A 23,536-nucleotide genomic window follows, 5' to 3' on the forward strand; every position below is an offset into this window, starting at 1 on the left:
GCCAACATCCACTGGATCATGGAAAAAGCAAGCGAGTTCCAGAAAAACATCTATTTCTGCTTTATTGACTATGCCAAAGCCTTTGACTGTGTGGATCACAATCAACTGTGGAAAATTCTGAAAGAGTTGGGAACACCAGACCACTTGACCTGCCTCTTGAGAAATCTGTATGCAGGTCAGGAAGCAACAGTTAGAACTGGACATGGAACAACAGACTGGTTCCAAATAGGAAAAGGAGTACGTCAAGGCTGTATATTGGCACCCTGCTTTTTTAACTTATATGCAGAGTACATCATGAGAAACGCTGGACTGGAAGAAACCCAAGCTGGAATCAAGATTGCTGGGAGAAATATCAATAACCTCAGATATGCAGATGACACCACCCTAATGGCAGAAAGTGAAGAGGAACTAAAAAGCCTCTTGATCAAAGTGAAAGTGGAAAGTGAAAAAGTTGGCTTAAAGCTCAACATTCAGAAAACGAAGATCATGGCATCCGGTCCCATCACTTCATGGCAAATAGATGGGGAAACAGTGGAAACAGTGTCAGACTTTATTTTTGGGGGCTCCAAAATCACTGCAGATGGCGACTGCAGCCATGAAATTAAAAGACGCTTACTCCTTGGAAGGAAAGTTATGACCAACCTAGATAGCATATTCAAAAGCAGAAACATTACTTTGCCAACAAAGGTCCATCTAGTCAAGGCTATGGTTTTTCCTGTGGTCATGTATGGCTGTGAGAGTTGGACTGTGAAGAAGGCTGAGTGCCGAAGAATTGATGCTTTTAAACTGTGGTGTTGGAGAAGACTCTTGAGAGTCCCTTGGACTGCAAGGAGATCCAACCAGTCCATTCTGAAGGAGATCAGCCCTGGGATTTCTTTGGAAGGAATGATGCTGAAGCTGAAACTCCAGTACTTTGGCCACCTCATGCGACCTGGACCAGGGATCGAACCCCTGTCTCCCGCATTGGCAGGCAGATTCTTGACCATTTAGCCATCAGGAAATCTCCTTTTTTGTTTTGTTTTGTTCTGTTTCTATGGAATTGGAACATTATTTCAAAAACTGAGCTTTTGTAGTAGAAGACATTTTGAGGGTGCCAGGAACCTGGGTGAGGAAATCTATTTGTAGAGTTGGGATTATAGCACAAAGAGAGATCCCAGAAACTTTCTATCTGGACATGATCTTAGAGTGTTCAGGTCTTAGCCCTCTGTGAATCCTGAAATTTTCCCAAGTCCTCAAAATGAAATTCAAGTAAATTCAAGGAAAATACACCTTTTAGTTTTGTGATCTCTTAAAGACAGGTCTTCTCATATGCTTAAAGTTGCCCCTAATAACTACTCCTGTAAACAAATGGTTGCCTGCCCAGGTTATCTGCCCTTTGGAAGTTCTGGAGAGAAGAAAAGCAATAGAACACTGGTCATAAACATTGTTTATTTGAATCTGTCTTTCCCAACATTTTGTCCATTGCAAAAAACAGAAACTGTACAGTTTGCTGATAGAACACAGAGGCAGATCCCTCAACAAAGGATCAATAAGCTTGGGGAATAAAGTAACTCTGTACTCATTTATTTATTTTCTCCATCATTCTACCATCTGCCTGCCCATTTGTCTGCCTGTCTCAATCTTTGTCACTGTATAGACTAGTATTCTTTTAACTCTTAACGAGTTTTATGGAAGATGGAAACTAATAATCCTGAACAACCTCCTCTCCATTCAAGTAACAATCAGAAACTATAAATCTCTTCATTTTATTTCCCAATTCCTAAGAGAGAGAAGTACCACAGCCCAGCAGGACATATTCACCTTTGGTCTAGTCATTCATAGCCAGGAGAATGGGGTGAATTAAATGAAGGGCCTATTCCTATCAGTTAAAAGCTTCTTCTCCACAAAGATGGTCATGGACTGCTCAGAAATGACAAGATGTGACTGTCCTAGATATAATCAAAAGTTTCTAAATTCAGGGAGGGTGACAATGAACTTTAGACTTCAGTAGTTTGATTCAGTATTGGAGCCAGATCATAGGATTAACTTTTTTATTTTTTAACTCCACAGAAGATAAAAGAGGAATAAAAATGGGGCAGAATCCTACAAGGATTTTTCAGTAACATTTTATAATTTACTTTTAGTTGATACTTAAAAGTATTTATTTTTCAGTGTTCATCTATTGCAAAGTTCTTGCTTTATTAACAAGTAGTAAAACATTTCTTATAGTATTATAGGTAATTTTACAACAGCAGGTTATTTTATCACTTATTGCTCAAAATACCAACTTTTCCTAACCTCCAGTGCATTTTTAAAGAAAAAGGAGTTTGATATCTTGCTTTTGATACCATATTGTCACATGTTTTCAGCTCTTCTTGTATAGAAAGCTCACAGTGTCCTTCCTTTCTGAGCATGTAAGCAAAACAACAAAAGTCCACTATTATTTTATTATTTCAATGCAATATGAAAAAAATCTAGTGATTTACCAAAGGCAACTGAACAACTAGTTGACAAATGCTAAACTTTTTACTGGTATCAATTCAAGTTCTTAAAAATAAAAAAAAAGACTGATGATAATTCACCAAGACCAGGCTTTTGTGTCTTTCAAAATGAACTAAAGTTTGTTAGAAAATGTTTGGACTCTGTGGGAGAGGGAGAGGGTGGGATGACTTGGGAGAATGGCATTGAAACATGTATAATATCATATATGAAACGAGTCGCCAGTCCAGGTTCAATGCATGATACTGGATGCTTGGGGCTGGTGCACTGGGACGACCCAGAGGGATGGTATGGGGAGGGAGGAGGGAGAAGGGTTCAGGATGGGGAACACATGTATACCTGTGCCAGATTCATTTTGATATATAGCAAAACCAATACAATATTGTAAAGTTAAAAAAAAATGTCAAATAAGAATGTAAATGAATGCCTCACAAAAGGTATCACGGAAATGTAATTTGTTACTTGGAATATGTAATAGTCCTTGGAAAACTACAAATTACTCTCCAAAATACAAAATATTATTAAGTCAAGATATCCCCCTAATATAGATTAAATGAAGATAGAACAGAGCTTTTCTCTGAGTGAAGGTAAAGGAAGATAAGTTAACACTTGTTGTCTACCTATTTTGTGCATGGCAAAATATTTTTTGTGGGGAAAGGAAAGTGGCTGAAAATTTTTAAATTCTAAAGATCTAGAATAAAATAGGGCTTCCCTGGTAGTTCAGCTGTTAAAAGAATCTGCCTGCAATGCAGGAGACCCTGGTTTGATTCCTGGGCCTGGAAGATCTCCTGGAGAAGGGATAGGCTACCCACTCCACTATTCTTGGGCATCCCTGGTGGCTCAGTTGGTAAAGAATCTGCCTACAATTTGGGAGACCAGGGTATGATCCCTGGGTTAGGAAGATCCCGTGGAGGAGGGCATGGCAGCCCACTCTAGTATTCTTGTCTGGAGAATCCCTGTGGACAGAGGAACATGACAGGCTACCATCCATGGGGTCACAAAAAGTTGGACATGACTGAGCAACTAAGCACACACAGGATTAAACAGAAAGAGTCATACTGTACCATCAAAAACCAGATTACCAATCTCAATATATTTGCTTCTAGTATCCTTCTTTCATTTAAAAAAATTTTTTAAACATAAATACATGCTTATTTTAAACATTCAAATTATAAAATATTAAGGAAAATAAAATCTTTCCCCTTAAAAAAAAAAACTTTCCCCAAAATAAAGTATGAAAATTTGTTGAAATTGCAGCTGTTTTTCTAGGCATGTAAATACAGAGAATGTAGATTAATGTGTAGAGAGATATATGTGCAGAAACAAAAGCTATTTTTATAAAAGGGGACCATGCCATAGGTATTACTTTGACATAAGGATAGTGGTGGCTCAGATGGTAAGAAGATACGCTGAACAGGAAATGGCTACCCACTCCAGTATTCTTTCCTGGAAAATTCCATGGACAGAGGAGCCTGGTGGGCTACAGTCCATGGGGTCACAAAGAATAAGACACAACTGAGTACACATGTACCATACCCAATTTTTGTTTAGTCCAATAAAAGTAAAAATAAAAGAAAGAAAAAATGAGAATTTTGAATATTCAATAAACTGTTTGAAACAACATAGATACACTTTTTTCCCCTAAAACTTTCCTGCAAAGATAAAAGACACACTGAATAATACTGAGATCAAAATGCTTATGTATTAAAAAATATATATATATATACATACACACATATGTTCTCTAATTTTGAAATTATGAAAGAAGATGATATTATCACTCACACACTTCAGACCATATTCCTTTACCCATCCCTCTTTTTCTATTTATACTGTTATTTTAATATTATCCAAGTTTATGGCATTCATATTCTGTTCTATAACTAAAACCAACATGTTTCTTAAGTAGTTTAATATTTGAACATACTCAATGTGCATACTATTCTGCCTCCACTCTTGATATCTGTATATTGGTTTATTTTTAGTTGGATGAAATTCATTATTAAGTAATTTCGTCAAAAGTAGTCATTTATGTTATATTCCCAGGGTTTTTGTGTATTTGTTTCTTTTTTGATGGTAAAGTGTGTTGAATGCCATTAGATTTGAAAGATATGTCAGTGGATGATAATAGTCATGTCACTCTTTTATTCAGAATACTGTAGCTTTTCCCTCACTGTCTTCTGGCATAGAATGCTATACTGTTACAAAATCTGAGATTAATATGATTTTCTCTTTCACTCTTTTAAGTAATTTTGTTTTTCAGCATGGTGTTCTTGAAAAGACTTTAAGTTTGAAGATAAGTCACTTTACTAACACATGCAGCTAACACATGCTTTGGTGTAAAGTGTTCTCTCCAAAATGTCTCTGGAATTTGGTATATTTTTTCTATTTGGAATTTTCTTGGTAGCTTTCAAAAGATTTGTTTGATTGTATTTCTCAGTGACATCAAGATTCTTTATGTTAGATCTTATCTATCTTTTTTATATGTTACCTTCTCTTCAATTGTTTTATCTGTGTTTTTTCATTACAGTTATCTCTAATCTTCTTTTTGTCAGTAATTTGACTTTTAGGAGGTATCTGTTTGTTTGTTTGTTTGCCCATCTTAGTTGGTTTATTCATTCTTTAATAATGCTGTTTGGGTTGGATCTTTTATGTATAAGTTACATCCTAATTTATCTGATTCTATAGTTTCTTTTTTCATCTTGACATTGAGTTATGCTTTTTGAATTCATGTTCTTACTCTACAGCATGAAACAATTTTGAGAAATTTCCTAAGGCTCAGTCAGTTCAGTTCAGTCACTCAGTCGTGTCCGACTCTTTGCGACCCCTTGAATCTTGAGTTATATTTTCTGCTACATTGGATATATTGTCTATCTTTGGCATGCTGTATGTTTGACTTTTATTGTTGCAATGTATTTTCCTACTTACTATTCCATTTATTTTCATATGCTCATACTTGAAGAACTATGTACTGACCATTCATTTATTCCTTACACAGAGGGATTTTTTTTTAACTTTCTTCTCAACATATTAGGGACCTGTTTGTTTTCTTCCTCTGAGTTCCATTTTGGAGGCCAGATACCCACATATCATGAGTACTCATACTTTGTACCTCGAGGGAATATTGTGGGAAGTTCAGCCTTTATTAAACCATGTGGGTGCTTCTCTCTATTTTAAGATTATCTTTAATGGTTTCTAGCAAGATTATTGGTGGAAGAGTCATAGATGGACTTGATTGGAGAAATGCATCATTTTTCAGTTGGGTTTCAGAGATTTTACAAAGTGAGTATATAGGCATGAAGCTATTGGCTTTTGAGATAGAGTCAGCTTTACTATTCATGCTTCTCTGCTTCACTCTTTTTTTCTCCAGGAGCTCTGGAGTAAAGGGCTGGAGAAAGGAGCCCTTCAAACAGAAGAGAAAAAAATTAAAATGCCCTATGCATGTACATGGGTTTCCCTGGTAGCTCAGTGGTAAAAAAAAATCTACGTCCCATTGCAGTAGATATGAATTCAATCTCGGGATGAAGATCCCTAAAGAAGGAAATGGCAACCCACTCCAGTATTCTTGCCTGGGAAATCCCATAGAGAGAGAAGCCTGGCAGGCTACAGTTCATGGGGTCACACAGAGTTGGACAAGACCCATCGACTAAATAATAACAATGCATGTCTATATAAATCTACTTATCTCCAGAATTTGAGGTTGTTAAGAGAATTCTCAGAATTTTGTTGCTTCACCCTAAATCTCACAACAGTTGGGGAAAAGATTAAGAAGTTGAAAATCCTTTTGCCTCTCTGAGCCTGGACAAGCCCTTCTTATTCCACATATTTTTTTCCTATCATTTCTTTGTTTATTTTGATTATTTATAAGTCAATGGCATTGGAAATTATCCCTTTTCTTGTTGATACTTCAAACCAAAAAAAAAAAAAAGGAATTTATTTGAGCCTAAGTTGAGGATTATAACCTGGGAAGACCACCTCAGAAGGCTGTGAGAACTGTTCTGCCACTAGAAGTCAAGGTAGAGTTGTACAAGCTTTTTGAGACTGAAAGCTGCTCATCAAACGCTGCATTATTGACAGCTTACATAACCCGCATCTAAGCATCATTTTGGTGGGTCATGTGGCCCCTTACAAGATCAAGAACGAATGTTACCTTTAAGCAGCTGTCTTGTGGGTGCTGGGAGAACATTGCTCTTTATGGTTCAGCAGGTATTTCTGCTGATGGAGGAGTTTTGCTCAATGCTAATGCAGATACACAGTGCACTAGCAGGAGAGAGAGGAGGCCAAAGGGGAGAGAGAGAAAAAAAATTCTTAAATTGTTTTGTCTTGCCATGAAATGTGAATTTTTATTTCACAATTTCTCCTGTTGATCATCAATCTTTCGATAGAAAGCATTATGTGATCAAATATTTGGCCCATTGAAGCTCGGGTGGCTGCTTGCCTTTCCCAGTATGCATCAAATCCCTCAATGCTGGGTGCTAATAGCCTGCTTCTCTCTGGTGGCTTATACTAGCAGAATGTTCAGCAAGGGTTTATGGCCAATTCTAGGTAATCCAATAAGGGACTTAAGCCAGTTTCCTTGCATGTGCATTGTGCATTGCCCATTATTTTATAGCCCACATTAGAGGTGATCTTCAGCTTCAAGTTGTTCAGACATCATTATCCTAGTACAAGCAAATGACGCACAGTGTGAAAGGCAAGAAACTACCACTTTATAATTCCACAAACTTTAACTAAAATTGGTAGTAGGAACAACAATATCATTAGTAAAGATCTAATCCCCAAATCCTCCTGAATCAAACTGTTTTCCTAGTATTTCTCCTACTGTAGAAAGAGGATGGTTCAGAGCAGAAATCTCACTTTAAGGGTCATAAGATGAGTTAACAAGTATTGTGGCCCAGACCTTGCTGATTTCTGTTTGTTATTTACTCATTTTTATAATTCCTTGCTCATTTCATTAAGCACTAGAATAAGAAAAGTCTGTTTTAACTCACTCTTTCCCAATCAACTTTTATAGTAACACAACAATGAAGACTTAGTATTACTACTTTGCAGTTCAGAGTTAAGTAACTTATCCAGCATTATATAGTTAGTAACTAACTAGCATTTCCCTGGTGGATCAGACAGTAAAGAATCCACCTGCAATGTGGGAGACCTGGGTTCAGTCCCTGGGTTGGGAAGATTCCCTGAAGAAGACAATGGCTACCCACTCCAGTATTCTGGCCTGGAGAATTCCATAAACAGAGTAGCCTGGAAAGCTACAGTCCATGGGATTGCAAAGAAGTCAGGCAGGACTGAGTGACTTTCATAGGACAGGAACTAACTAGGCTGGAATGAAAACCCCCATTTGTCTGCTATTTTAGGTAAATAATGGAATATAATAAAATTACAAATTTAAGATAAAGTTACAGATTTAATTTATTATACCTAGGCGCAAATATTTTGGAAGAAAGATATGGATCTAAGTGAATGGTGAAAAAAGTGAGGAGAGAATCAAGATGCCTAAGTTTGATTTCTTTCTATCTCTCAAAGCTGATGATGAATTTGGAAAAGATGATTCAACTTCCTGGGTTTTAGTTTTCTTGTGTGCAATAATAATATGGATGATGATGACAATAATGATGGTAATTTTCTTAGTCTGATGACTATTATTCACTTGTACCAGGCACAATGTGATAAACTTTATAAGTATCATGTCATCACATCTCAAAATAACCATTTGATATACATATTCTATTTTATCAATGAAGATACTGCAAATTTTGCAAATCCACTAAAGCCCATTTGATTTAAGGGCACATTATATAAACCATTAGTTCTATTATCTTTCCAAACCAAGAAGTCTGGCCTGAATGGTCTTTAAAATATCTACCAAATTTGAGATTATCGCGAGCTGCAGTAGGTATCAGAGGAAATGAGCATGCTCCTACATGACCCTCAAGTACAACTAGTAGAGTTCTGGACTGGATGCCCTTAAATTAAATCTTAATATGATGATGTTTTTGCTTTATGTGTTCATTTGGACATTAAAAAAAACACAGACTTTCTCTTAAACCATGAATACTGAACTCTTCCTCTCCCTTTCCCACATACTTTTCTTTCTTATCAATTCAGTTCAAATGTCCTAAAGTGGAGATAGGTAATGCGAGCGTCCACATGAATGTGGATGATGAGCACAATAGCAGCCCACATGTTAGATACTGAGAGGAGTGAGATAGACATGCATGCAGGGCAAAGGGATAGGGCAGGAGTGGCCCTGTGGAGTGGCAGAGCCCAAGTAAGGTGAAAAGGGCACACCCTTAGTGGGCTGGTCTAACAGTAAATATCAGAGTCTGGGAAGCCTGAAGAGGGTCCCATTGCCAAGATGGGGTGGTAAAAGTAGAAACCTGCAATCTGGTATTGGAGTCAAGCAAAGTAAGGACTGAATCCCCACAACGAAAGAACATTCCAGTGTGAGGTGTTAGATCCTACACAAGGATGTGAAAGTTATCCACTTTGGAATATGACCATGCGCACAGTGTCAGAGGTCAAGTGTAATGAAACAGAGCATCTACACAGGAAAGAGACCCTGAACGGGGTCAGAACCTGAGTGAGGTAAAGGAGGCAAGAGACAACTCAACAAGTGGTGTCAGGGCAGGTATGGGAGTAAAACTTGCAGCAGGTATCACAATCTGTAAAGGATGAGGAGGAGCTCCATAAAGGGGAGAAGATGGTGACAGTAACGGGCAGTTGTTACATATAGAGAGATTGAACAAATGCATAAATACATTGAGAATAGTGGAAACCAGGGTTCTCATGGCTGGAATAGGAAGTTAAAAATATAGACAGAAAAAAAACAAACCTAGAACAAACCCTCTATGAATTACCACAAGATTCTGGTGTGGACTCTAAATACATACACACATGCTTCTATCCATCTATCCATCTGTGTGTATATATGTGCATGTGTATGGGCTTCCCTGGGGGCAGCAGTGGTGGCTCAGCGGTTAAGCATCCACCTATCAATGCAATAAACATAGGTTTGATCTCTGGGCTGGGAAGATCCCCTGGTGAAGGACACGGCAACCCAAGCCCACTCCAGTATTCTTGCCTGGGAAATCCATGGACAGAGGAGCCTGGCAGGCTACAGTCCATGGGGTTGCAAAAGAGTCTGGCATGACTTAGCAACTAAACAACAACAATTCATGTATGTAAAATTATACATATATATACTTACATGCATTCATATACATATAATATATAAAACCTACACACAAACACACACACACACATGCACATATTGAAAGGTCCTCAGAGCAAAAACACCTCAATGAGTACACTTAGCATCCAGATCACGGCTTCTCAATATCATTCTCTAATTTAAAAAAAATGAAATTTTCTTAGAAAAAAAGACCACTTTGATGGCTGGAACAGGAAAACTGTAAGATGATTCTGAAACACTTTCTTATACCAGAAAGTAAGGAAGAGAACAAAGAATAACAGGCACATGTCAAAAAGATGAAGAAACCAGCTTGAATAGGCTCCTGCTGGCCAAATCAGTGAAACTTTGGGCATCCAATAGTCATGAACTATAACTTCCTTTCTGTAATAATAAATAACTTCCTTTATTTAATAAAAAATTCCTTATTTAATAAAATAAGAAGCTATGGATTCACACTGAAAGAGTAGATCATACTGATAGAAATATATAAATAAAAATTAAATTCTCAATAAGGAACAGTATATTTACATTGTCTCAAAGTCTGTAACCACAAAATGCTTACTAATTATAAGGGGAGGGGGAGGTAATTTCATAGTGGCAAGGTTTCGCAGGCAGTACCTTAACCAGTGATCAAAGTTAACTTCAGCAGAAATGAGAGAAGCAGAAGTCCTGGACTATCTGATAGGATGCTATCTGAAGCACACAACATTCCTGAATCTAATCATAATTAAACAGCAGACACAGGGAAACACCCTTTGTGGGAGGGGAATGGAGGGACAGGAGGGCAAGACAATGTGATCAATATACTCTGGATGGTGGGGAGTGTTTTGTTTTCATGGTGATAATTTTTAAAAATAAGAGCCAGTTTTTACAGTGCTTTAATTATCTTTAAACAAACAAACAAAAAAATCTTTATAGACCCTTTTTATTACCCATATTTTCAGCATACAGCTCCTACAAGGACCCTGATCCTGTTGTCCCTTAGACAAGCCTAAATTGAGTGAAACCTAACCAAATCAGTGCCTTGTAATTTTTGAAGTTACCAGGTGAGGAAAATCAAGTGAAAACAGAAAGTGTTCAATTAATACCTTCAAGGACACTAAAAAGAGAAAACAATAAATGAAATCTATGATTCTCTGCTGGATCTTTTTGCTATAAAGGATTTTATCAAGAAAAACAGAGAAAGGGGACTGACAGATGCTAGCATTGAAACAATGTCAATTCCTTGATTTTGATCATTTTATTGTGTCCTTTACAAAAAAATAGACACTAATTCATTTACGATAATGTGGCATGCTTGCAAAGCTACTCTTTAAATGGTATAGGACGAAAATTCTTTGTACCATTCTTGAAACTTTTCATATGTTTGAGATTGTTTCAAGATGAAATAGTTTTAAAAATATCTATTTATTTGATGTCTAATACTGTTTGCATTCAAAACAGGGTCAAGTATTTTCCACATGGTGTAATTTTTCTTTTCTTTTTCCAGGTGATGGTGGCTTGAGCCCTCCTATTTTTACCCAAGAACCACAAGATGCTATTTTTCCTTTGGATTTGTCAAAATCTGAAATAATCCTGAATTGTGCTGCTAATGGTTACCCATTACCCCATTATAGGTAAATTTCTACTTCTGAGCACCATGCTGGTTTTTTTTCCTTTGTGTTCAGGGTAAAGTATACACACAATTTATTGTTGTTGTTACTTAGTGGCTAAGTTGTGTCCAACTCTTTGCAAATCCATGGACTCCTCTGTAGTAGTCTACCAGGCTCCTCTGTCCTTGGATTTACCAGGCAAGGATAATGGAGTGGGTTGCCATTTCCTAATCCAAGGGATCTTCCTGACCCAGGGGTTAAACCCATGTCTCTTGCATTGGTAGGTGGATTCTTTACCACTGAGCTGTCACCAAAGCCCATACACACCATAAAATGACCTAATTTGAAGTGTACAGCTCAACGAATTTTTACATAGGTACACAGCTGTGTTGGAGAACGGCATGGCAACCCACTCCAGTATTCTTGCCTGGAGAATTCCCGTGGACAGAGGAGCCTAGCAGGCTGCAGTCCATGGGGTCGCAAAGAGTCGTACAGGACTGAGCGACTAAGCACAGCACAGCACATTCAGCTGTGTGTCCACCACTCAAATGAAGGTAGACATTTTTGGTACCCTAAAGTATCCCCTCATGCCACTTGCCAAGTGATAATTATCCCACCCTCATCCTCCAGCAACCACTCTTATAACTTACTGGTTAGATTTGCTTAGAGCAGTTATTCTTGAGATTGGGTCTATGTTACAGTGAGAATTGAAAAAGAATGGAAGAAAAAGGAAGGAAGGGAGAAAAAAGAATGAAGAAAGGAATAGAGGAAGAAAGAAAAAAAAAATAAGAGGACAGGAAAAGATTTGTTTCCCCAATTTGAAAGAGATTGTAAAGCACAAATTCATTTTGTACTCCCTTCCCCACAATATGCGGTTACTGCCTCAGTTGCCCCGTATACAATGACTATGAACATGTTTCTCTAAAAGGAATTAATCCAGATTGAAACATTTTTCATCAGACCAATTTCTGTGATTCCACTGATACATTCCATCACCCCAAAAGAATTGGTTTTAGAAAAAATATGTTGAAGACAGCTATGGACCATCTAAGGCAGAAAAGCAATTTTTATTCTGGGCAACTAGAAATATATATATTTGTTCCTCACATATTACCTCTGAAATAATAAGAAAGAATGGTCTGCAGTGTTTCTGTTCTTAGAATATTACAGTAGAGGCAGAATCTGATTCACATTGTGGGTGGACTTCACAAATATATGCATATATGCATTATACTTGTGTAAATCTAAAAGATATTGTGTTGGCAAGAATTGCATGTGCAGTGTGAATATAGAAAAAGTAGAATAATATTAAAATGACTATTGTGGCTTTAGGGTTTAAAAGCATTTTTTTAAGTCTTAATTTTTAGTGTGTGCATACTAAGTCATTTCATAGTGCTAAGTCATTTCAATTGTGTCCAGCTCTTTGTGACCCCATGGACTGTGTAGCCCACCAGGTTCCTCTGTCCATGGGATTCTCCAGGCAAGAATACAGGAGTGGATTGCCATGCCCTCCTCCAGGGGAATCTTCCTGATATAGGGATTGAACCTACAATTCTTACGTCTCCTGCATTGTAAATCATCACAAACAAAAAGCAACAAATTCAGTCCATTTTAGTAAAAAACAAAACAAACAACAAAAAAAACCTGTCTTTTCCTGATTTATATGTTCCATTAAAAATACCATATTTATATATATAATTACTGTGATCTTATAATTATCTAATTAATTAGCTAAATGACTTAAATACAAAAGGTTAAAGACAACTTTCTATCTTGTGTCTCTTGTCAAAATAACTTCAGTATTATTTTTTACAACAAAAGAGCTGAAAACTGTGTCTTATTATTTAGGCTTTATTAAGGCTTTTCTATCTTTAGAACACCTCAACCAATGAAGTCCATCTAGCAGATGAAGATTACTTAGTTTATAAACTGGTCCATCTAGTTCATGGTTGTTTCCTTAAGTAAAAAGCTGTGTTATTTAAATTAAAACTTGGCTAAATATACAAAAATGTGACTAACATTTTTGAGATCACCTAATACTTCAAGTTGCAATTTTATTTTTGAGAACTAATTTGATTGTTCCTAAAGATTGATAGAATTTATTAGAGAAGAGGAAAAACATGTAAGTCCCTATACAATCAGAAACAATTGTTAAGTATAGGTAAGACAGATCATCGATTAGTCATGTACTTATATAAAAATTTCTATTGACTTATAACACATGGAAAGATATAATAGAGTGGTTCTCAAAACAATTTGCTAATAATACTTGTGAAGAAATACACTGAATGAAGAGATTGTAAATTTCAATGTTGTGAAATGGCTTCTGTTGTAACGCTTGTAAATAAGGAGGCTAAAGACAGGCAATCAACGTCTTATTTCCAGTCCCCTTAACCAGGTGTAGCTTATTTCTACTATCATGGTATAAAATACTCAAGATGCTTTTAAAAGATAATGAGGAAAAAAAAAATTTTTTAATGCTTAAATGTCAGACTGAATCCCAGTTTTCTTGATAATAAAGTAAAGGGCAGAGGTATTTCGGACAATGCACATTAGCAACAAAATGTGAATTTTAGTTTTAATATGACCCTTTCGAACTTAAAATTTATTTTTAAAAAATCCTCATGACTGTATTCATTTTGGATTGTGTGTCTGAGTGTTTGTGTGTGTGTGTGTGTGTGTGAAATAGATGGACACTTTATGATTGGGAGTTTAACATTATTTGAAATTACTTGGGTATAGTGTGAAGCTGTACTAAAAACCCATTGGCTTAGAACCAAGAGTTATCATTTCTAGTCACAGCTCTATCGTTACATATATAACCCTGGAATAATCATGTCTTTCTCCTTTCGTTGTATCCCTCATCCACAAAGTGAGGGTGTGGTTGATTTTAAGGTGTATTTTATTCCTTTTAGTAAATTCCCTTTAGAAAATGAAGTCTCATAAGAGAAACTAAGCAACATTGAAAGCAGAACTTTGGAAACAGTTTAAAAGAATCTTGTCTAAAGTCACTTTCAGTTGGATTCAATACTTTCACGGACAGAATATCAGTGAAGACAAGATATATGGTAGGCAAAGTTTTCCAGTGGAAAGGATCGCTTTCTATTCTTTTAAAGACCAGGAAACACATGAAAATTAACATCTAACCATGCAGCTTTGTTAAAGGAAGGAAAATGGGCTACTCAAAAATAGTACTTGGAAAAAAAATAGTACTTGGGTAGAATTGCTTATACTTAATAAGTCAAGGATATAGTGATGAGATAGGTGATGAGCTTAGTTCTAGAGCTCAGAATATATATTTTATTTGGGAAAATGAAATGACACACACATAAATTATTTTTACATAGGATACCCTCTGTCAGAAAAAGTTCTTTGAATGTCAGAGAGAATTTCCAGCACGTGTCCTCTGAACCTGGTCACTGGAGAAGGTTCCTTTCTGTGATTTAATCTATTCCAGTCACAAAGACATTCTTAAGTTTGGAGAAGCTCTAGGCCTGTGAGTAAAAATCACAAAGGGTGTTACTCTGCCTTACTCTGCTTTTTATTCATTTCCTCCCTGGATCTACTTAACAACTTTCTGTGACAAAGCAGGATATTTGTATTGTGCAAATTTTATAATCAATGGATATGACTTTTGGAGAAATGACTTGGCTAAGCATACAGAACAAAGGGATATCAAAGCTAGGCGTAAGACTCTTTCTGTGAGGTCAATGGAACTAAATTTAGTGCACATTAGAATCACCCAGAGAGACGTTACAAATTTCAACTTTGGAGTTCTTCATGTGTCTAGGAATGGGTCCAGAAATCGCACTCCATGTAACTCTAAAGCAAGGCTCAGTTTTGAAAAAAACACTCTCACACACACATACATTATCACAGACTAGCAGACAAATATAGCCCCAGACATTATATTCTTGACACAGGGCTTAACTACTTAATAGTGAAGGATGTTCCCCAGGAAAAGGTCAAGATTTTAGTTCAAATCCATTATGTTTCATGGAATTAATATGATATTAAGGCAGATGCTTAAAATAATCTTCTATAGCATATTTCCTAGTTTGCATCATGAGATAATTCTCCTGGGCATGGCATTCTATCAGTAACACTTGTATGACAATCACTTGAATTCATTAATACTATTTCTCAATTTATTTAAACATATTAATTAGAACAAAGCCCACACCATGAGTTGAACCCCTGATCTATATGCACAGTTTAATAATCATTGTACCATAGTGATTAGAATGATTATGGGGAGAGTGTGAAAAATTCATTTGCTGCAGCTAAGCCAACAACTTTGAATTTGTGTTGAAAAACAATTACCGAGCTTAATTAGGAGCATGTAATGATGACAGCAGTTATTTCAGTGATTGATTTCAAAATTAAAGAAAGCTGGCAAACTAAGTGCGGTATATCCTTTGCATTGAAAAAGCAAGGGAACACAAAGGTTCAAAGACCATGCCCTGTAAACAAATTATGAAAGACAGCATTATAGCACTGGCAAGGAGAATATTTAAGGCTTCAGATAGGCCTAAAAAAATAGTAGTTTTCTCCATTTTCTTCTAATATTGAGAACTAGAGACCAAATAAATTTCTCTAGAAAAAAAAAATTGGTAGATAGTTCAGGCAAACGAAATGTACTATTTTTGACTGTTGTCTTCCAGCTTCCTTTTATTAAAAAGAAGTTGAGGTGCACAAGAATTGGCTAAGTAATTTAAAAGTGACAGAGTTGGTTCAAGTCCTCTGTATGATTTGATATCCATCATTTCTCATCTTTAACAGGGTAGAAGATACCCTTAGTCTGTATTTCTCTTCTACTGCTGTAGACATTTGCTAGACTTTTTCCATGGGATGTTTCAGAATTCTAAAAAAGTCAATGACATTTGGAATAATTCTATAAAATGTCATTCCTTCCTTACAATTAGCTACCCGCACAAAACTATTTTTAATATGACCTTAGCATGAAGGGAAGAATCTGCAGAGCTCTCATAAACCCTAAAGAAACAAGATTTACAAACTGTCTTTATTTCACAGGAAGAGGTATTCACTTGTTTTTCTGACTGATTATCTTAACTCAATGTTTTAAAATATATCTCTTTTCTTAAATGGTTTATATTACTACACAAAGCTAGTGCCCTAGAAATGTATATGTTTGAATGTGTAATAGTCTGATTTCAAAATGTCTGACTATTTTGATGGAAGTAAGGGGTTGCAAGCTGGGGGAAGTGGGTCCATTAAAGATAACAAATGGGTATTCATTCATCTTAAAATGATAAAACGTAATTTCAAAATCATCTAATACTTCTATGAAAATAAATATAACTGTTAGGATTTTCTGATACTTAATTAATGTTCTAAAAGATTGTTGACTACTAGGTAAGCCGAGAAATCTTTTGCAGCCTAAAATGAAAACCTCTCAAACTGCATTTGTTTTGTTAAGGTATAATTTTAGTTTGGCATTTCTAAGTACTGTTGAAATATTTTCAGCATGATTAATTTTCCAAGTAAGAAACTATCAGAGACAATCAAGTTCTAAAGTAGTCAGGTTATTTTTGTTTTGTTATCAACCTCAAATTGGCATTGTAAAATCTTTGCTGACTTTCTTTGTGCCATTCTAATATATTCTTCTTGGACTTCATGTCTAAATCATTTTTGACATTCAATTTTGCAGTATCAGTGTGGGTGTTCAGGTATGGTATATATTATTTGAAAAGTTGTTAAAGGAATAGGATGGCCAGGGTTATTGACTGAATGTCTACTTTTTTTTTCTTATGTCAAGAGTTCTGTTGCCTTACTGTACAGGTTTTGGTGAGTGTTTGTAATTTGTAAAGAGTAGAAGATCTTTCAAATAATCTAGTTATTGATATTATGGAGCTCACAAAGACAATAATCTTCAGTGAAACTGGTAGGATGTGCCCATATGTAATCATGTTTTGTTTTATTTTAACAGTCTCAAGAATTGCAAATGTATGTTGTTTAAATCAGTAGTGGTCAACTCTGATTTTGGAGGCATAATTTGATTTTTTTTTTTCCTTTGAAGGTGGAAGCACAATGGCGCAGATATTGATTTTACCATGAGCTATCACTACAGGCTGGATGGAGGCAGTTTGGCAATCAGCAGCCCTCGCACAGATCAAGATATTGGCACATACCAGTGCCTGGCCACCAATTCTCTGGGAACAATTCTGAGTCAGAAGGCAAAGCTCCAATTTGCATGTGAGTTTGTGGGAAAAATCTATAATCTTTGTGTTTCTGAAAATATATTCTTATTATAACCATAGTAGAAAAAAGCGAACTTTGCCAATCACATGCTTTTTGAGAGCAAATATGAATTTATAGAGGTAAAAAGTTTTAACAGTGTGCATTTTGTGAATTCAGACTCCTGGGAATAGTTGAATCTGTTTCCAAAAAAAAAAAAAACAGGAAATATCAGTATTATTGTATTTTGTGAATTATATTTAGAAACATCTCTGAAAGTTCTAGATATACATATTCAGATAAAGATTATATATATATATATATATCCTTTTTCCTTCTTCTTTTGCATTGGGCATTAATGTGAAGGGCACATGAATAAAAGAAAGCAAAGATGTTTTTTGGGGGAGGAAAGCTTTCTCCCAGGAAAAGTGATCATGCATCTACAGTTTGATGCAGGTGGAAATAAAGTGGTTGCCAAAGGCAGACTTTATATTAACTGTAACAATGTCCAACTGTGTCACATAAATGTCATCCAAATAATTACCTTGGTGACATTTGGGGACATTAGCAGATGAACAATAGACATACTGCTCCTTATAGTGTTTATATATAGTGTTTCCAGGGACTGAAATGTTTCATACTGGATCCAGGGAAAGCCTTGTTTGAAAGTAATTACATTTGTTGATGTGGATGAAGCAGAAGCCTTACATCTTTCCCTTTATACCCCCTCTGCCATGCGACTCCCACTCACGCCCTCCTCAGAGGATGTACCAGGGACCAAAGAGTGAGAAGCTACTCTTTGGGACCTGATGAATAGGTCTATACTTCTGTTATTTTGAAAAAGTATCTATTTTGAAATCTACAGAACAAAATATACATCCAAAGCCCAACTTGTAGAACTGTTGCAGGAAGGAGGACCCCTTCTAGGGCCCGAAACTGGGCTCCTTCTAACACTCGGAAATGAACTGTCAGAGGAGACACATGTGCTGACAAAGCAAGAGAGTTTATTGGGAAAGGGCACCCGAGCGGAGAGCAGCAGGGTAAGGGAACCCAGAACAGCTCTGTCACATGGCTTGTAGTCTCAGGTTTTATGGTGATGGGATTAGTTTCCAGGTTGTCTTTAGCCAATCATTCTAACCCAAGAGTCCTTCCTGGTGGTGCATGCCTTGTTCAGCCAAGATGAATGCCAGAGAGAAGGATTCCGGGAGGTGGTCGGACGTGTGGTGTCTCATTTTGACCTTTCCCAAACTCTTCCAGTTGGTGGAGGCTTATTAGTCCCATGTTCCTTACCAGGACCTCTTGTCATAAAACAACTCATGGAAATGATTACTATGGCGCCTGACCAGGGTGGGTGGTTTCAATCAGTGTGCTTCCCCTAACAGAACTACTTTAATCATCAGTAGATATATAAATTTGGAGTATGAAATGGCAACCCACTCCAGTATTCTTTCCTAGGAGATCCCATGGACAGAGGAGTCTAGCAGCCTACACTCCATGGTGTCCCAAGAGTCAGACACAACTTAGCAACTAAACTACCACCACCGCCACCATTATATAAATTAATAATTAGGTCTGTTTCTCATTGAAAGTCTTGTGTTCCAAAGATAACTAGCTCTACACAAAGCTCCCTTTGGTCAACCATTCTGCGAATGGCCTTGTTTCTGAATATGTATATAAATATACTCAGAAATAAATACATATGTATATAAGTATGTGTGTATAAATGTGCATGTGATTATAAATATACACACATGTACATACATGTATGTGGTCCTCTATATACACACATACACACATGTATACATATACACAAGCATTGCTAAGTGTATCTGAATATATATATGTCTTCAGAAAACAAAAGATAATGCAAAATTTTACAGGGCTAAATGGAATATAAACAAATGCTGGTGACTGTTCCCAACCTAGGGATCGAACTCAGATCTCCTGCATTGCAGGTGGATTCTTTACTGTTTGAACCACCAGGGGAGCCCCATTTGAAACTTTTGGTAAAGATAATCACAATACTTGATTTCTACATTTCAGCTAAGACCATCACTTGGAAAAACAATAGCGAGCCAAATATTAATGAAGACTTATTTTACAGAAGTAAACAATTGCTCCACAGGCTTTGAATGACTCTGCCAAAATAATTTTTTTTTCACTTGAATAGAAGATGACCCTAGGAGATACATGGTCAGATTGCATAAAAATAAATTTAATAAATTTGATTTTCTGGTAAAGGGAATCCCATAGAGCATATTTATTTGCTACACCTGGTGTTTCTCCAGAGTTATGGATTCTACCCCTTCTTGAAAATAACTGAATACCTATGATGAAAGTTAATGCACTGTGCTTTATATGGCCATATATTTCCTTCTCTTTGTTCCCCCTTAAAAATTTGTATTTTTAATTTCCAAATTATTTTTTTTACTTTTTTTTCTGCTTTAAAAATGTGTAACTGGAAGTTTTTGTAAGTTAAAATGTAACTTCTATTTGCTAAAAAAAAAAAGAGGAAATATTTAAAATTCAGAAAAAAAAATTTATGCTTTCATTTGGATGAATGAGGAAAGTCAGTTCTTCTATTCTTGCTGACTTTCCTGTCTCTTCATAAAGTTTTCTTTTTTGGGAGTTGAAAGTATATGACTGTTGTTCCCTAAAAGCATTTCTATTACTATTTATGCAGAAATAGTTGATTTATGCATCCATTAGCTGATCTTTCTCCTGCAGACTTAAAGGGTCTTAGGTTTCAAGTCTTAAACTTGAAAAAACAAAACAAACAAACAAACAAACAAGAAAGAATCAGATCATTCTGCCTTTTCTGTCCAGTAACTATAACAGTGTCTTGCCTGAAATGTTTCCTGTTGTTTCCATGGAGAGATTTGGTTGAGTATATCTCTGCTGACTTGAATCAACCCTAAAAATAACCAACACTTTTTAATCACCTATAAAGTATCCCTTTTCCTTTCCTAGATCTCATAAGTACTCTTGCCAGCTTACTTAAATCAGTTGTTCATTCCAAGTAGTAAAAAATTTATTTTAAAAATGTGAAAAATACCACTTCTAGCTTTGTCACTGCTATTACGCAACTCCGAATGGTCTATTTTGAACAAATGTGCATAAAGATCTTAAAAATAAATCAAAAGGTGTTAATAACTTACAGCCCAGAAGACTTCATGTACAAATTCTTTCTTATTCTTTCTTTCTTATATAAATTACTTAATCTGAGTTCTCATCACTATCTTCACAAATTTTCAACATTGCCTATTTACTAGAAAGGCTTTTGTACCTTTCTTAAAATCATAACAATGGTGGTCACATGCTAAAATTTTCACTACAAACAGACCTGAGTTCAAATTCTATCTCTGTAAAATATCCAGCAGCAGGAAATTAGGCCACCTTTTAAAATATTAAGCCTATTTATGAAATGTATACAGTGAGAATTGCAGCAGAATCCAAAGGACAGTGACAGGAATTAACTGAGTAATGATGTGAAACCCCTGGTCCATTATAAGCACTCAGGAAATGGTAACTCTAATTCTTCTTTTGATATCTTCATTTCCTCCCCCAAATTGGCCAAACATCCATATATTTCAAACTGCTACAGTTACTCATAGAAAAATCTAGTTTACATTTCAAAACTTCCTCCAGACCAGTTGTTTTCAAGGCTTTTAAGTGTTTGACATATATTACCTTTCTTGAACTGTGGAATAACCATAAGAGGATGATTCTATCATTTCCATTTTACAGATTAGAAGCCTGAGGCTCACTGAGATTGGGACTTTTTAGAAAGTATATTGTTAAAGAATCAGTTGTAACTTTAGTATAAAAGTTCAGATTCTACAGCAGAAACCAATACAACATTGTAAAACAATTATATTCTTCCATTAAAAAAAATAAAAATTCAGATTCTAAAACTCATGTCTTTTGTATTAAGGTATTCAGTTCAATTCAAACAGTGCTCAAACAGATCAAATGGGCTTTCATTGTTAATTTAATAGGCCTTTGACATAATCACTGTTGAAATAATAAGCCATTTCTGAAGGACAGTAACCTTCACATAGGCCTGGTGGTAGATCCCATTGGTGCTGAGTTCAAATCCCCTTTACTGGACAATGAGCTCAGCTGTTAATGCCCACAGCTACCCCTTTTCTTCAACTCATGCCCTAGAGCTCCCCATGGGCTCGGGCTGGAGCTAGACAACAGCTGAGACCCCTTTTTGCGTAGCCCGTTCCTGTGCCCTATCCAGTTCCGATCCCTCCATTTCTCCTTCAAGTGTTTCCTCAATAAACCAATGTAGTTGAACCTCTGTGTCAGCCTTTGCTTCTAAGGAAACCGAAGTAAGACAGACACTAAACATATAAGATATTTGATCTTATTGACAGACAAATTGGGTCCAGAATCTCTAATCATATGAATTTCCATAGGTAAGAGCAAAACTATACATCAGAATAAAATTGTGTCAACAACTCTGCTTCCCACCAGTTGGCAGTCGTATACCGCCACTTTGACCTTCAGAACAAATGAACTATGAACCACCCTTCAGAACCTAACTCATCCATGGGAGAGGCTCTGTAGGTAAATTTGTCTACATAATTGATTGCTTGTGTTCCCAACTTCTTTCCTGATGTTCAGCAATTCAAAATCTCCCTTGGAGTTTATTTTAGACTCCAGCCTGTTAGAGTTGCCTTAACTTGAATCATCCCACCACAAAACCATGCAGGAATACAGCCCAAATATTTAAAAACAAAACCCAAAAAACTCCGTTATAAAATATCCTCCTAAATCTAATCTGTCTTTAAATTGCTATGTTACTCAGGCAAGTTAGTTATCTCTGTAGACTTATTAAGGGTATGCTTTGAATTATTTAATTGCAAAAGTTTCCTTCAGTTCTTCCAAAGATTCTGTCATTCCCAATTATCAGGTACATTCTTATTTAAGCTCTTTTCTATTTTCCTCCAAGCAACCTCAAACCTAAAGCAAATTCACTGAGTGTCTAGTCACCAAAAGCTTCTGTTATCACCCTGGCATTCTTTTTTTTTTTTTTTTAAACTTTACAATATTGTATTAGTTTTGCCAAATATCGAAATGAGTCCGCCACAGGTATACATGTGTTTCCCATCCTGAACCCTCCTCCCTCTTCCCTCCCCATACCATCCCTCTGGGTTGTCCCAGTGCACCAGCCCCAAGCATCCAGTATCGTGAATTGAACCTGGACTGGCAACTCGTTTCATACATGATATTATACATGTTTCAATGCCATTCTCCCAAATCTTCCCACCCTTTCCCTCTCCAACAGAGTCCATAAGACTGTTCTATACAAACCAGTTTGACTTTATACAAGCCGCACATGCAGCTGCTTTGAATTTCTTTTATTTCTCAAGGACTTTAGTGGTAAAGGTTGAATGTAGACTTCTTCCTTTCATATGTATGTTAATGAATTACTCTGTATTGGTGTGAGAGAACATTGCATCTGTCATTGCTGTTTAAAATGTCATCCTTGAGTAAAGAAAAGGTAGAGGATTTTGAAAGAAACCTCTGATTTCACTGAGCTGTATTTTTTTTTTTTTTTTGAGACTCATAATATATACCTCTACCAATGAATAGAGAAACACTGGGATTAAAGTTACTTATGAATAGACTTTTTGGTCCTCCTCTATTTAATATTTAATCACAGATACCATTTTAAATAAGTTTGTTCTATTATTGCTGAAATCTCCTAGTTTTACAAGACTGATGCTAGACTGGTTGAATAAATTAATGGCCATTTATTTATTCATCAGCCAAGCAACCAGAAAACACCTTATTTATATGCATCAAGCACTGTGCTAGGGACTAAAGATCAAATGGTAGATAAGAAATAGCTACTCCCTGTCTTCACAGAGCAGACAGGTGAAAACTTGAGAGCAAGAAAAAAAGGAAAGAAAGAAATTGGTAGCATTTGCATAATACATATTATATAGCAGATATCGTTCCAAGCTCTTTACGTAAATTAACTTCAATGAGCCTCACAATAACACTCTGAAGTTGCTATAATCCCTTTTTCGGATGACCAGATTGAGGCTGTAGAAGA

General features: G+C 36.2%; 1 protein-coding gene across 2 annotated transcripts in view; it reads left to right on the forward strand.

Annotated features, from left to right (window-relative positions):
* Positions 1 to 23,536, forward strand: part of CNTN6 (contactin 6) — a 320,078-nt gene that overhangs the window by 130,382 nt on the left and 166,160 nt on the right. The window contains exons 1-3 of one of the 2 annotated variants that reach the window (XM_010862022.1): positions 1,682 to 1,715; positions 11,163 to 11,292; positions 17,309 to 17,484. In XM_010862022.1, the coding sequence (XP_010860324.1) occupies positions 17,343 to 17,484 (142 nt within the window). In that variant the 5' untranslated portion in view covers positions 1,682 to 1,715; positions 11,163 to 11,292; positions 17,309 to 17,342. Of the gene's footprint in view, positions 1 to 1,681; positions 1,716 to 11,162; positions 11,293 to 17,308; positions 17,485 to 23,536 lie in introns of those variants that run through there. The other variant, XM_010862021.1, reaches the window with a different exon arrangement.

The sequence above is a fragment of the Bison bison genome, unplaced genomic scaffold (assembly GCF_000754665.1).
Source record: "Bison bison bison isolate TAMUID 2011002044 unplaced genomic scaffold, Bison_UMD1.0 scf7180017864474, whole genome shotgun sequence".
Classification (NCBI taxonomy): Eukaryota; Metazoa; Chordata; class Mammalia; order Artiodactyla; family Bovidae; genus Bison; species Bison bison.